This window comes from Stenella coeruleoalba (assembly GCF_951394435.1).
Source record: "Stenella coeruleoalba genome assembly, chromosome: 4".
NCBI classification, from domain to species: Eukaryota; Metazoa; Chordata; class Mammalia; order Artiodactyla; family Delphinidae; genus Stenella; species Stenella coeruleoalba.
Genome location: NC_137149.1, coordinates 70992753 through 71007836, shown reverse-complemented (window position 1 = coordinate 71007836; position 15084 = coordinate 70992753). Strand labels below are relative to the sequence as shown.

Here is a 15084-nt window from a genome sequence, read left to right as displayed (position 1 = left end):
AGTCTCATAGCAAAGTATGTGATGAATTAGAGGTGTTACGGACTAGAGGCAGCATGACCACATCTTTTTTCCAGGGCACTTTGGGCCTATGGCAATAAGGGGCCTAACCCTTACTAGCCAAGCTGGTGAATGCAAAGATATTTTAAAGAAAGAATTGACAAGTAGTTTTAACTTATAAATTATTTTATTTGCATCACAATCCAAATACAGTCTAGCCTCTACAAAGGAGACTGTTTTGACCTGTAATACCTAAGCAGTAACCAGTACTCTTCTCACTTGGCAAAATTTGCCATCTTTTCCGCTACCTCTGAGAGAGTTTGACTGTAACAATGGAAGACTTTGAAATTATACGTAACTTGGATCTTCCTGTACTTGCTCTAGATCATTACATATCCAAGTACATAAATAGTAGCAGTAGGCTGTGTGACATGCTGTTTGATTTATTCAACTACTATCCTTTCTAACTGCAAAAGCACATTTTAGGTGAGTATGAGTTAAACCTTAATTAAGTTTAAAAACCAAGGGAATCATGTCTGTTCTCTGTTTTCAGAAAAAGAGGGCCCCTTTGGAACCATGAGGATGTTTCTGCCAAGAATCCTAGCATAAAGAGTGCTGAGCAGTTAACTACATTTTTGAAACATGTGGTTTCTGTTTTTAAGCAGTCAAGCTCAGGTATCTTTTAATAATCATTTCAGATAGTATTTACTTTCAAGCTGGTCTTTTAGTGTGATCTCAAAACTTATGATAATGTTTAGCAAAAAGTTGACAAGTTGACATGTCTAAATTTTCAAAAGTTTCAGACAGGTTTTCTTTTTTACTTACTAGTGATAACAGATTTGTTCTGGTTGAAGAAAAACTGTTACTACTTAAAAATAAGAATGCTACTTTGACGCTCTGGGGTTCTTAGTTTGGTGTAAGACGGCATAATAAAATTACAATATAATTGTTTATTATGAAACAATTATATTGAAGGAACATAGGTAGAGATGACAAACTCTTAAATTATTTTTTTATACTGGTTTGGGCTTCGATCTAAAATTTAACACATTCTGAAAATTATAGTAAAATGTATCTAAAACAGTGGTTCTTAGCTAGGGGTGATTTTGCTTCTCAGGACATTTTGCAATGTCTGGAGACATTTGTGTCACAATTAGGGGGTGCGGGGCAAGTGGTTAGTACTGGTGTCCACTTGGGTAGAGGCTAGGGATTCTGCTACACAGACACACACTACACAGGATAGCCTTCACAACAAAGAATTATCTAGCCAAAATGTCAGTAATGCTGGGGCTGAGAAACCCTGTTCTCAGGGATTACTTCCCTGGAGATTAGAATGAAGAGTCATCTAAAGTGCAGATGGAATTTAATGAAAAGAAAAAGCATCGACTTATGAAATATTAGTGCCCACCCAGTTTGCCAGGTATTGTGCTGGCACTGGGTTTAACATGGTTATTAGCCTCTGATCCTAACCCCTATATATATCCTGAAAAACAAGCACTTACTTGTTTCCTTTGCTTTCACAGAAGGAATTCATTTGGAACATCATCTTAGCGAGGTTGCTCTGCAGACAGCACTTTCTTGTTCTTCTCGACACTATGCTGGGAGATCCTTTCAGATTTTCAGGGCCCTTAAGCAGCCTCTTTCGGCAACTACACTTTCTGATGTTCTCTCCAGACTTGTAGAAACTGTAGGGGATCCAGGAGAAGATGCACAGGTAGTTCATTCAATTCTTTTCAGCAAGTATCGAGCACTCCTCATTGTCAAGGACTTATTGCCAAATGTAAATCATGGCAGGTAGAGCAAGATAATGGTTGTATGGAATTACTGATGTCGGATGCTAACAAGCAAAGAATTAAGAAACAAAGTTGTGTAATTAATGTTTAATAACACACTAACTGAATTAAATAGTGCCTATCAGAAACAGCTTTATCACACATACCTGGATGTTATTCTGAGATGACCGCAAGGTATAAGAGGAATTTAAAGTTAGATGTAAACTAGAACACTGAATTTCATTTGTTAAGATAAATTAAGTGAAATACTGCAATAGAGAGCTTACATAGGTCTGTACAGACTCATGACTTTATTAACACTGTTTTAGACACCGAGGATACAGTAATGAACAAGACAAAGTTCCTGGCATTCTGGAGCTCACATTTCATTGGGGAAACAAGCCTTTAATCCACCAATAAAGTATAATACAAGTTTACTTAGTGATGAATGCTGTGAAAGTAATAAGGTAGAGTAACAGGTTAAAGAATGATGGGGGAGAGGATTTTTTATTTATTTATTTATTTATTTATGATCATCTGAGAAGAAGAGTTTTGAACACATGTTTAAATGAAGTGAGCCCTGTGATAATCTGGGGAAGAGGGCAGAGGGAAACAGGACTAACAAGTGCAAAGGGCCTGAGGCAGAAGCAATCGGCTTTTTAAAGGAACATCAGGGGAATTCCCTGGCGGCCCAGTGGTTAGGACTGACTCGGCGCTTTCACTGCTGGGGCCCAGGGCTCAATCCCTGGTCAGGGAACTAACATCCCGTAAGCCTCATGGCTCAGCCAAAAATTAAAATAAAACAAAATAAAGAACATCAAGCAAACCAATGTGGCTAGAACGTACTGGTTGGGGACCTCCAGAGGCAGGAGATTGATGAGGTAAGCAGGTCCAGATCATGCGAGGCCAAGGAGGTTCTGGTGGGAGGTGGGAGTTTACTCTGAACTGATGGGAAACCGCCCATTGGTTTTAAAAGGAAGGTGATGGATATGACTTGCTTTTTTTAAACACTCACTCTGTAGGCTAGGTGGAATCCTTAGGAAGGCAAGAGAGGTCAGTTAAGAGGCTCTTTGTAAGAGTCCAGGCCAAAATGATGATAGTTTGGATTAAGGGGAGCTATGGAGGTAGAGAAAAGGAAGTCAGATTTAGGATTTATTTTTAAAGTAATATTTTCAAGGTGCTGATGGATTCAATTTAGATGTGAGAGAAAGAAACAAGGATGGCTCCTAGATTTCTGACCCAGGTAATTTTGGGTGCATCGTGTTGCCAGTATAATCAGTTTATACCATTAGTTTGATGCATTCTCATCCATCAGCAAGATCACGTTGCTCAAGAGTTTATTTTGTAATATTAATGTGGAGTTTGTTCTATTTTGAAATCTCATCAGGAAGTGCATTGCAGTTTCTTCTTTCCAGAGTATGATTAATTAAGATCTGCCTTTTTTTCTAGGGATTTGTGATTGAGCTTCTTCTCACGTTGGAATCTGCAATTGATACTTTGGCTGAAACCATGAAGCATTACGATCTTCTTTCTGCCCTTTCTCAGTAAGAGCTGAAAAACTAGGCAACCGGCAGACTTGTATTTAGACCTTCAATAGCTAAATATGCGTAATACTATATTGTTCTAATATCGGCAGTGAGAGTACTACCCTTAAATTCAGATGGATTGCCGGTGGGAAAATGAGCCTCAGACAGTGAGACGTGTGAAAGCTCACGGGGCTAGTATGCGGCAGTGCCGTTCCTCTGACACCCTAGTCAGAGACCTTTCTGCTGTGCCACTCGGCTTCAGCCTCAGTGACAGGCTGTATTACTGCCGCACTCGACATCCTCTTGTCACCCCAGCAGGCCAGGCTCCTCGGGACTCGCACCTTCCACATACTGTTGCTTCTCCCTGGACCAGCCTCTCTTCGAACTTTGTCTTCCTTGCAAATCCCAAATTGGTTTATCCTTCAAGTCCCGTCTTAATATCACCTCCTAGCTAAGTATTTCTAACTGCCCCAGGGGAATGCTAAGCATTCCATCCTTTGGGATCTCACAGTATTTTCTTAATATTTTCATAACAGCAACTAACAGGCTCTCATTTATCCATTTCCATGGACTTTAATGTTCCTAGCATTTTGCATACTGCTGGCACACGTAGAAAGTATTCTGTAATTATTTTTTAATCAATGATAATTAGATGTGAGGGAGAAGGAGAAATAAAAACTAAATTTTTGAGCTTGGTTCTTTTGGAAAGAATGTGAATTGACAGAAGTAGGGACATCAGGACCTTTGAGTCTGGGGGTGAGACAAACGAGGCCTGCTTTGGACGTAATATGTACTAAATCCCAGAGCTGAAAGTTATCAGCAATAACTATGGCAGAATTTTCGCTTCAAATCAAACCTCATCCAACCCAAAGTAGCCACAGTGGAAAAGATACTGTTGTACATTTTAATAGGGAGGAAAGAACTGAAATTGGGTTAAGCAAAGTCAGATATACTTAAAAATGATTTTTCCTGGTAACAGTTACCATTTTGCAGTGTTTTCAAGAGTACAGTTAATGTAGCAAAAGAAGCGATTGTGCATGGATTCATCTTTTCTTTTTCTTTCTTTTTTTTTTTTTTAAAGAACCTCATACCATGATCCTATAATGGGAAACAAGTATGCAGCTAACAGGAAAAGCACTGGACAACTCAATCTAAGCACAAGTCCCATTAATAGTAGCAGTTATTTGGGATATAGCAGTAATGCAAGAAGTAACTCTTTGAGGTTAAGTTTAATTGGTGACCGAAGAGGTGACCGGCGGCGGAGTAATACACTGGATATAATGGATGGACGGCTCAACCACAGCAGTAGCTTAGCGAGGACTCGAAGCCTTTCCTCCCTGAGAGAGAAAGCCGTGTATGATGTGCAGCCCACTACTGAGCCTGCCAGCTTGATGGCCACCATTTTTTGGATAGCAGCATCTTTATTAGAATCAGATTATGAATATGAATACCTCCTGGCTCTCAGACTTCTCAACAAACTGCTGATCCACCTGCCTTTGGAAAAATCAGAGAGTCGAGAGAAGATTGAAACCGTACAAAGCAAACTGAAGTGGAATAATTTCCCAGGCCTTCAGCAGCTCTTCCTTAAGGGTTTTACCTCAGTATCCACACAGGAAATGACAGTGCACCTCCTGAGTAAACTCATTGCTGTCTCCAAACACACGTTGGTGGATCCTTCCCAGTTGTCAGGTGATGTGACTTGAATTGCACCAACTCTTCGCTTTTCTTTAATATAGTGAAATGTTAACTAATTGTTGGTTTTGAAATCTACTAATTTCTGCTTTTCCACAAACAGTTATGGTTTTCTTAATATGTGAGATAGCTTAAATTCTTTGGTAAAAGCAAAAAAAAAAAAATTTTTTTTTTAGAAGATCAAGTACTCCAGGAAATAAAAAGAAAATGGTTTTTGTGAACCATGAAAAAAAACATCCTTTAATTTTTAAAATAATGTGCAATAAAATTGGTTATTGTTTGCTTTTTTTTTTTTTTGATAGGCTTTCCTCTTAACATCCTTTGCTTATTGCCTCACTTAATCCAGCATTTTGACAGCCCAACTCAGTTTTGCAAAGAAACAGCTAGTCGAATAGCAAAGGTAAGCAAATGTGATGCTGGAAGATAACACTTTAGGGAATTTTCTCTGGAGTTTATCTTAAGGGGGGAAGTCTCTTGAAAATCCTTTTACTGTCACTTCCTATCTAAATTTTTATTCTTTTATGCATATGAAGGAGTAATATAGTAATGATATGTTAGCTGCTCAAATGACAGTGAATAAAATTATTTGTTTAGAGTAGCTCTCCTCTGAGTCTGAATCTTTTTCTGCTCTGTTTCCCTACTTTATCCTCTGTCAGTTTCCAAGTCATTCATTCATTTGCCCCCCAGATATGTACTGAGCACTGGATCAGGTGCTGGAAATACAATGATAATCATAGTAAATAGAATCCTTAGCCCTATGGGCCTTAGGATGGCAGTGCAGTCAAGTAAGTAGACAATCACCGTAGAGTCTGGTGACTTTGCAATGGGAGAACAAAATATTCTAGGGACACATAAAGCAAAAGTCTGCCTGGGGGAAGTCATATCTAAGTGGACTTGAAGGGCAAATAAGGTCCCTGGATGAGAAACAAGAGCAGGGCTGAAGGTAGACATTTTCCAGGCAGGAGAAATTGCATGTGCAAAGGCCCTGCGGAAGAAGAGGGCATAATGTATTTTTTGATTCTGAAAGTTCTCTCTCCCTTTATGTTTGCCTTTTTCCTTCTAACATTCTCTTTATCTTCTCTCTCTGCTCCCTTCATTCTTTTCTCTTCCTTATTTGACTGTTTCCTTCCCATCATATATTTCTTAAACACATATGTACCTATTTTTAAATCGTTTGTGAACATTTGTTTAAAAGTTTTATAGGTCTTAGTCTTAATTGTAAAAGCATATGATGTTGACATTTTATCTATTTAGTAACGTCCTCTTAAGAACAATAAAGAGATCACAAATACCTTACCTTCGGCTTAAACTTAATTCTTAACTAATTTTATTTTATATATTTATTTTTTTTTGTCACATTGAGTCTTGGAAAAAAGACTTTTCAGGCTGAAAATACAAACAGTTACAAGAAGGAGTTATAGGAATTTACAAGTAATATACATACAACAGGAAATCAGGTGAACTGGAGGGGGTGACTCAATAGTAATGTAAGTAAGATAACCTGGCTAAAGCACTGGGAGAAAAATCAGAGAAGTCTGCAACAGAAGGGAACAAGCAAGTAAATTTCTCTGGAAGAGCATTTTGTATAAGCAGTTTTTTTCAAACCTGAGATTCAGTTAGCAAGTAGCACAGCAGTAAGTGGAAGGAGCAAGCTTCTAGAAAACCAAATAAAACACCCATCTCTCTATGGCCGCCATTTCAGTACTGTTAAGTGCAAATTTATCTCTGGGTGCCAATGGAGTGAAAAAAGACTACCAACCCAATTAATCACATACACAGTAAAAAGAGTAAGTAAGAACATTTTCATTATCTGGATAGAAAATGTTTAATAAGTGACAAGAAAATATTTAATAAAACTTGCTGTTGAATCCATCCTTATTTAAATTTCTAAATAGATATGGAGAAATTCTTAACCATTTTAACAGCATGTATTTAAAAAGAAGAGCCATTATTATAGTTCATGGAGACATATCTTAGTTTTGAATATGATGGTTTGTACTAAAAAACCCAACAACATGTATTTGCATTAATGAGGTCTAAAAGTGATTTTTAAAATAATTTATTAAAATGACTTTCATTTTAATATTCTAATAACACACCATTAGGAAAATGTAAACAAAGATTTTATTTTTTTCTACATGAGGGGTAAGAAAGAAAATATAAGGAAAGAATGTATATTGGCTTATTTGGGGATTTTAAGAAAGTAAAAAGCATAAATCCCTTGATAGGGGAAGTAGAAGCATTTGAGATTGGCGGCGGAAGTGCTGAGTAATTTGCTGAGTGTTAGGTCAGGTGAGAAGCACAGCGTGACTGGAAAGCCATAGAAGGCCCTTGAGCTCCAAGCCTCTGCTGTCCTGACCGAGGCAAAGCACAGGAAAGTCCCAAATATCTTTTATGTTTTTAAGAAATCAAATACGTGGCTTGCTGATAGTCATAAACTGCTATTAAGTCTGTTTTCTTCCTGTTGAGCAGCACACAAAGGTTCCCTCTGTGGCCTTTCAGCAACCTGCAGGATGTGAACTAAATTGATTCCTTAATTGTTCTCTCACTTAAACTGTTGAGAATAATTTTCTGCCATTATGTGCTTCCTCATTATGCAAATATCACTCTTTCTACTGTTTGTGCCCTTGGAGAGCACAGAATTTCAAAATGAGGCAACACTTAGGACAAATATTGTCCTTTTTAGCTATTCATTATGGCAAAAATAGTATGCTAAAAAAGTTTGTTAAAAAACATACTCTTTTTTGGCTCGTATTTTAACCTGGTAATTCCCAAGTTCCAAAATTAAATCTAAGCCATTTGCTTTACTATAAAATTACACAGCCTATTATTCTGAAGAACTTTCTTCTGTTTCAAAAAATAGGTTCTTAAAAAATCATTCTTTAAAAAAATATTCTTTAAGAATATAAGAATTCTATAGGAATACCTTATCCTTCAGGATAAGATTAGAATTTACTCTAAACTATAAAAATTTTTGCTGAAGGATAACAAATTTTGAAACTATAAAGTTATGTGGTTTTTAAAAAAATAGTGTGATAAATTATTATATTTTGAAATACAAATCAGAAATATCAAACAACTTTTCTTTTTTCTTCCTGGTGTCTGTTTTATGAGTAAAAGGCTAATGGCATGAAAACAGCTGCTTTTAATGATTTTATAAAATAACTTCCAAGGTACTGTATTAGTCTCTGCATAGTCTTGCATGCTTTCATATCTTGGGCCTACATTTGTTGATTCAGATTCTGTAGTACCGTATCACGCAAAGTCTAGGAAGTCAGTACACTTTGTAGTAGCCTGTAAATGATTGGCCAAGGACCTTAAGAGCTTTAGGTGATTTCCTGAAGAGTAGCTTGACGTCCACACTGGAGATTGCCATTCACTGGAGATGCAGGACTCAAACGTTTTATCAGTCCTCCAATGAAGTCCTCTGACTGTATCACACAGGTTGAGGCTTCTGCAGTTGACTGCCCTAATGAGATACCCTGGACAGCTTGAGACTAAAGCACTTCTTCTTTGGCGTAGCAGCTCCGAACCTCGCTGAGGATTCCCACGTTGAGCCTGCCTGTTTAGTTATTTGTGCACTGAACCGTATATAGATTTTACAAGACAAAACTCTTTTTACGAAATGACACACAGGGTTTACAAAAACATTTGGGTTTTTACCAAAGACATTTTACATCAGACTGAAAAAAAGCCATACTCTTTAACACCCACGGAAGTGCTTGACATATTAATCCTCTCCGTATGATCTAAGGCATTCTCTTAAGAATGCCTTGTGCTTTTTCCTCTTCTGTTTAACTTCTCTACCATATTGAAATAAAATGCATTAACTCTTCAACATATATATCTAAATTGATGCATTAAATAAATACATTTAGTATAAAATCAAACTTAACTGTCTTTAAGTGAATGAAATTTTTGCTTGCTTTTTTAGGTTTGTGCAGAAGAAAAATGCCCAACGCTTGTCAATCTGGCTCACATGATGAGTCTGTACAGTACGCACACGTATTCCAGAGACTGTTCTAACTGGATCAACGTAGTGTGTAGATACCTGCATGACTCCTTCTCAGATACTACGTTTAGTCTTGTGACTTATCTTGCAGAGGTAAATTCACTCCCCCAAAAAAGGATTTTTCAACTGCTCTGTGGCAAAATTTTCAAATAGAGTTTATTTCTAGAAGCAGCACTGATGCTAATTAATCTTCAAATTTTCTTTGAGAGTGAATATAGGTAACATCTTTTTTTGAAGAAAAATATAGGTAATATCTTTCAAGTAAGGAGGAAGTTTTTATAAAGGTTTTTTTTTTTCATTTTCAGTGTTTATTTCCTCATTCACTGTCCTTAAGTGACATAAAGCTCATAATGATGTAAACCTCACCTTTATTTCAAAAGGCAAATGGGTTTTTTCCTGGTCTTGATCCTAGGGAATGGTTATCTTTTTGTTTCTACAAAACCAGCTCTTGGCTTTGAGATCCTTTCTAGAATAGTAATACAGCATGCAAAGTCATTTCTGCTGGGCAAGTTTTAATTTTGATTAAAACTATATTTTGATTAAAACTATATTTCCTTCCTAATGTAAAATATGATTTGGGGGGGAGTAAATAGAATTTTTAAATCTGGTGATAGAACAGCATGAAAAGTCAATACAGTTCACCTTGAACAATGCAGGAGTTAAGGGTGCCAAGCCTCCACACGGTCAGATCCACATGTAACTTACAGTCAGCCCTCCGCATCCGTGATTCAACCAACTGTGAGTCCTGTAGCGCTGTAGTATTTACTGCTGAAAAAAACCTACATATAAGTGGACCCATGCAGTTCAAACCTGTTATTCAAGGGTCGACTGTATTTATTTGTTGAAGAACTAACTTCGTGCCTAGAAAAGTAAGTTATTGAGTAGAGAGCCACGAGGAGACCCTCAAAAGGAAGAAACTCCTAGTCACTAAAAATGTTTGTCAGTGATACGTTCCTTTTCAGAAAGTTGACCTCTGGCAGCTAAACCTAACACACTGTACAAACTTAAATTACTTGTAACTCAGTAAACATTTTAAGTATTGCTCATAGCACTGTTTAACTTAGCTAAGTCACTGATGGTGAGCATCATAAAGTGCTCAGGACTGGTGTGGAGTTTTAAGGTGTTGGTTTGGGTGGGTTTACTCCCATCGACTTTATATTTAGGTGAGCCAACAGCGTGAGCCCTCTGCCTGAGAGCTTCCTAACCTGAATGAATGCGCATCGCTAGGTTATCTTATACCTACACCTGTAGGACAAGAGCCAACATAAAGCCAGACCTCCTTAACTGGCTTTGAATTTAAGTGCCTTCGTCTAGCTTTCACTTTTGCGCCACCATAAAGTTCAACACTAAAGCAACACTAGCGCTCCCTGAAGACCCATCATGGGGTTCTAAGGTCTGGCACTGGCACAATACAGTGGGCCATGTAGTTCCAGTCTACAGAGAGAACGCTTTGTCTCCAATGTTACTCTTACTAGTGTAAGTTATCCTTGTTTTATGATTATTAATAACTCTCAAATTATTACTAACAACAGTACTAAAATTAATTACACATATTTAGAACTACACATATATAATTTAATTGTCCTACAAACCCTATGAGGCAAGTGTTACCAGTTTTATTTTTAAAATTCAAGGCTCAGAGAAATAAGAAACTTATCCAAGATCACATAGGTAGTAAGTGGCTGGTGTGAATGGCTTGCGGGTAGTTAGTTATTCTTTGGTGACGGTGGTGTAGCGGTTTTTCTCTTAACCTAAAATAAATGGTGTTTAGCTAAATTAGTTAAGGATATAAAAGAAAGCACTAAGATTAAGATGACAAGTAATCTAATTCTCCTTTCTGCAGCAAGGACAAGTAACAATAATAGACATTACCTTTTACCTTCATTATTCTCTGGATTTCTGATAACTCTAACCATGAACTCTTAGGTTAAATCTGTTATGGTTTTCAACATCACTCATGTAAATCCTGTGGAATTTTCTTTAACCTGATTAAAGTATACTTTTTAATATTACTTTCAGTTGTTAGAAAAAGGACTGTCCAGTATGCAGCAATCATTACTACAGATCATCTATAGTCTTTTGAGTCATATTGACCTCTCCGCTGCCCCAGTCAAGCAGTTTAATCTGGAGATCATAAAGATTATTGGAAAATATGTACAGGTGAGTGACCCCAGATCTCATGTATAGAAGTGTTCATCTCGAAACAACTTATAATCATAAAAAATTGGAAACACCTTAAGTGTCTAAGATAGGGGAAGTGGTTAGTTCATAAATCATGTTTTCAGGAATAGTTACAACATGAGAAAATGTTCTCAATGTGAGTGATGTCAAGCAGAATCTGAACGGTAGGATTGGCATGATTCCTGATTTTTATTTTTAATGATTATGTCCTCGAATGTACATTTCAGGAATCACTGGAAGGAATGTACACAAATGGCAGCAGTCACTGTCTCTGGACAGTGTACTTTGTACCTTTCTGTTTTTAACCAAGTCCTACATAATGAACAGATATTACTTTTAGAAACAGAAGAACTCTTTGAAGAGTCTGTATTTTAGAGTTGCTTTCTGTGTCTGGTAAAAAGTGCCAGATACTTAGAAAGTAGAAAATCAGACTTGGTTTAACTGCAAACGGCGACAAGTTAACTTGGTCTGTACTGAATTTCACTTTAGAACTATCTGTAAGAAAGGCCTTGACAACCAGAGCAGTATTGTGGATACAACTGACCAAACAGAGCAAACTCTTTGAGAGCCTTAACAGATTAATACTTTGTGTTTCTACTCCAGTGATACTTGTATTCACTAAAGCAAAATTTACAAATGGAAATACTCAGCTGCAATGAGTTTGTGTTCTAGTCCATATCTGAAAGTAACACAACTGTATCAAAATGTTTTTCAGTATTTTTATTGGGCAATCTGGGTTATTTTTTAGATTCCCTTGAAAATCAGTGATTGCAAATATTAAAAAAAAACCATAGGTTTCTTTGGTAACCCTGTGTATCTTCTCTGTTTTTATCTCTTAAGGAGCAAGGCTTCACCATTCAACAATTATATTTTTTTTCCTAAAGCACTTTTCTCTTTTTTTTCCTTAAGGCTTAAAGAAGTTAACTCATCAGATATTTGCTGGATCACCCGCAGAAATACATAGCACATTGAATTACTAATTTATGAAACATAGATACATTTCTTTTGTTCAGAACCACAAGCTTATATGCCCACTGGGCCAGCAAGTAACCATAAGAGGGCATAGATTTATGACTAAGTGAACTGCACATTCCTCATCTAAAAGGAACAGCACGACTAAGAATGGTTGCCATGTTGGAGTACAGGTCCACTGTGGCCAGAACTTCTGATTTTTCTTTTCTAATTTATAAAGAGAAGCTCAAAATCTGGGTTTTTCTTTAAAATTGCCTAATTTTAAAATGTCTCAAATTTCTTTTCAAATTTCTTTTTATTTTTTAATTAATTTATTTTATTTTATTTTTTATTTATGTTTTGGCTGCGTTGGGTCTTTGCTGCGCGTGGGCTTTCTCTAGTTGCAGCAAGAGGGGGCTACTCTTCGTTGCAGTGCACAGGCTTCTCATTGCAGTGGCTTCTTTTGTTGCGGAGCACGGGCTCTAGGCGCATGGGCTTTGGTAGTTGTGGCTCGCGGGCTCTAGAGCACAGGCTCAGTAGTTGTGGCACACAGGCTTAGTTGCTCCGCGGCATGTGGAATCTTCCTGGACCAGGGCTCGAACCCATGTCCCCTGCACTGGCAGGCGGATTCTTAACCACTGCGCCACCAGGGAAGTCCTTAAATTTATTTTTAAATGTTGGGTAAACCAAGGTTATATTTAGCTGACAGGTCATCCCAGTTAGTGACTTCTGCTTTATTCAAATATTAAACATTTTACGTACATGTAAATGATAATCTTTTACATTTAGAACACAAGTACCAATATAATTTATGGAAATAGCTCTGAAGAGATTTTAGCATTTTGCAATGCCCAGAGCTCCTAATTATTTCCATAAGAAAAAAATGATGATGATTTTTACATAGTCTAACTTTGTTAAAGATAAACTGTTTTCTACGATGATGTGCTTAAAATGTCACAGTGTCATGTGGACATTTTTTTTTTAATTTATTTATTTTATTTATTTATTTTTGGCTGCATTGGGTCTTCGTTACTGTGCGTGGGCTTTCTCTAGTTGCAGCGAGCGGGAGCTACTCTTTGTTGCAGTGCGTGTGCTTCTCATTGCGGTGGCTTTACTTGTTGTGGAGCACAGGCTCTAGGTGCGCGGGCTTCAGTAGTTGTGGCACGTGGGCTCAGTAGTTGTGGCTCGCGGGCTTCAGTGGTTGTGGTGCACAGGCTCATTAGTGTGGCTCACGGGCTCTAGAGCGCAGGCTCAGTAGTCACGGGCTTAGTTGCTCCGCGGCATGTGGGATCTTCCTGGGCCAGGGCATGAACCTGTGTCCCCTGCATTGGCAGGCGAATTCTTAACCACTGCGCCACCAGGGAAGCCTCATGTGGACATTTTTAATTACTAGTAATATTTTATGCTTTAGATGTCTTCGTATCAAGATGTTATTAGCTAAATTGGATAATTCATTTCTGCCAAAGATTTTTCACTTCCTTTTTTAAGTAGTATTTTCCCTCTCTCAGAACTGCCAACTGTGAAACAATATGTATAATACAAGGTTGAAGTTTGATTTTGGTACCACAAGAAAGAAAAAAAGTCATTGTTATATGATTTTCAGTAGGCAGTAAAAAAAAAAAGTTCTAAATTTTTAATTAGGCATTAATTCCTCTCCACATATATGTCTGTCATATAAATCATTCCTAAATTATATTGGCAGAAATATACAAAACTAAAAGCAGAAGAATAACTCGAAAACATAGCCACCATATATGGGGGAAAAGTTCACCCTATACAGCTCAGGAATCACTGAGAGCATCGTTTTAGCACAGCACTTATGCTTATTATTCGGGGCTTGGGTCATTAAGAAAAATCTGAAATTTATTTAGTATTTTAATATTTTTATGTCTAAAAAGTATGCGTCAAAAATTGTTTATCTCCAAGACTTAAAACATTTAAAGTTCTAGAGTCTTAAAGCCATATACTTCATTCATCTAGAAAGTTCACATATATATACAACCCCTTTGTTTACCCCAACTGCCAGATTACTGTATTAGACTTTCTCAACCAGTAATATTTATAAAGCACTTATTGGGAAAAATGCAAAATATTCTGAGCTGGTAGCATTATTATATGTATAATATCTCATAAATTTAACGGTACAAATAATAACTTATTTTCTTTCCTTTTGTAACTCAGACCCTCTGTTAGGTACCTCAAAGTAAAAATGAATAATTTACAAGGAGTTTTTGTAGAAATAAGATTTTCATTGTCTACAGTGTACACTAAGTTTTTGTTCTTAGTTAAATATGTGTTTGTCTATTATTTTTTGAAACCAGAGTCCTTATTGGAAGGAAGCCCTTAACATCTTAAAACTGGTGGTGTCTCGCTCGGCAAGCCTTGTCGTGCCCAACGATATCCCCAGGACCTACGGAGCAGATACAGGTTCTCCTGAAATATCCTTCACTAAAATTTTTAATAACGTCTCTAAGGAGTTGCCTGGGAAGACCTTAGATTTTCATTTTGATATATCTGAGGTAAGATGCTCAGAGATTGATAAAGGTGCTCTATTAGAAATTTTCATTTCTTCATTTATTCATTCTGTCATTCAACAAGTATTGATTGAGCTCATACTCAGCAGTAGATGCTGTGACAGGTGTCATGAAAATGGGGTGGGAGTGGGGAGAAGACTGCTCTCAGGGGAGAAGGCCTATAGCCTTTTGGGGAGATAGGCAAATAAACATTGTGATAAGTGCTTTGGCTGGAAGTAGGTTCGAAGTTCTATAGGAATATATAGCATGTACATCTAACCTGATCTGAGCTGAGTGTTGAGAGATAAGTAACCCTAGACAGGTATATATGGAAGTCTGGGGAGGGGGGAGTAATCCAAGAAAAAGCAGCATGTGTGAATGAAGTCTTGTAAGTGTGAGAAAGCGCGGCGCTCTGGAAACTTCCATCCAGTTACTGTGGC

At 37.3% G+C, this 15084-nt stretch overlaps 1 protein-coding gene across 12 annotated transcripts in view; it reads left to right on the top strand.

Moving 5' to 3' along the window:
- FRYL (FRY like transcription coactivator) overlaps positions 1–15084 on the top strand; it is a 293018-nt gene that overhangs the window by 242695 nt on the left and 35239 nt on the right. For 11 of the 12 annotated variants that reach the window (XM_079919426.1, XM_079919427.1, XM_079919433.1 and 8 more), the window contains 8 exons: positions 551–672; positions 1521–1711; positions 3219–3313; positions 4377–4984; positions 5290–5387; positions 8922–9092; positions 11019–11159; positions 14453–14650. In XM_079919426.1, coding sequence (XP_079775552.1) covers positions 551–672; positions 1521–1711; positions 3219–3313; positions 4377–4984; positions 5290–5387; positions 8922–9092; positions 11019–11159; positions 14453–14650 — 1624 coding nt within the window. The remainder of the gene's footprint in view (positions 1–550; positions 673–1520; positions 1712–3218; positions 3314–4376; positions 4985–5289; positions 5388–8921; positions 9093–11018; positions 11160–14452; positions 14651–15084) is intronic. The other variant, XM_079919429.1, reaches the window with a different exon arrangement.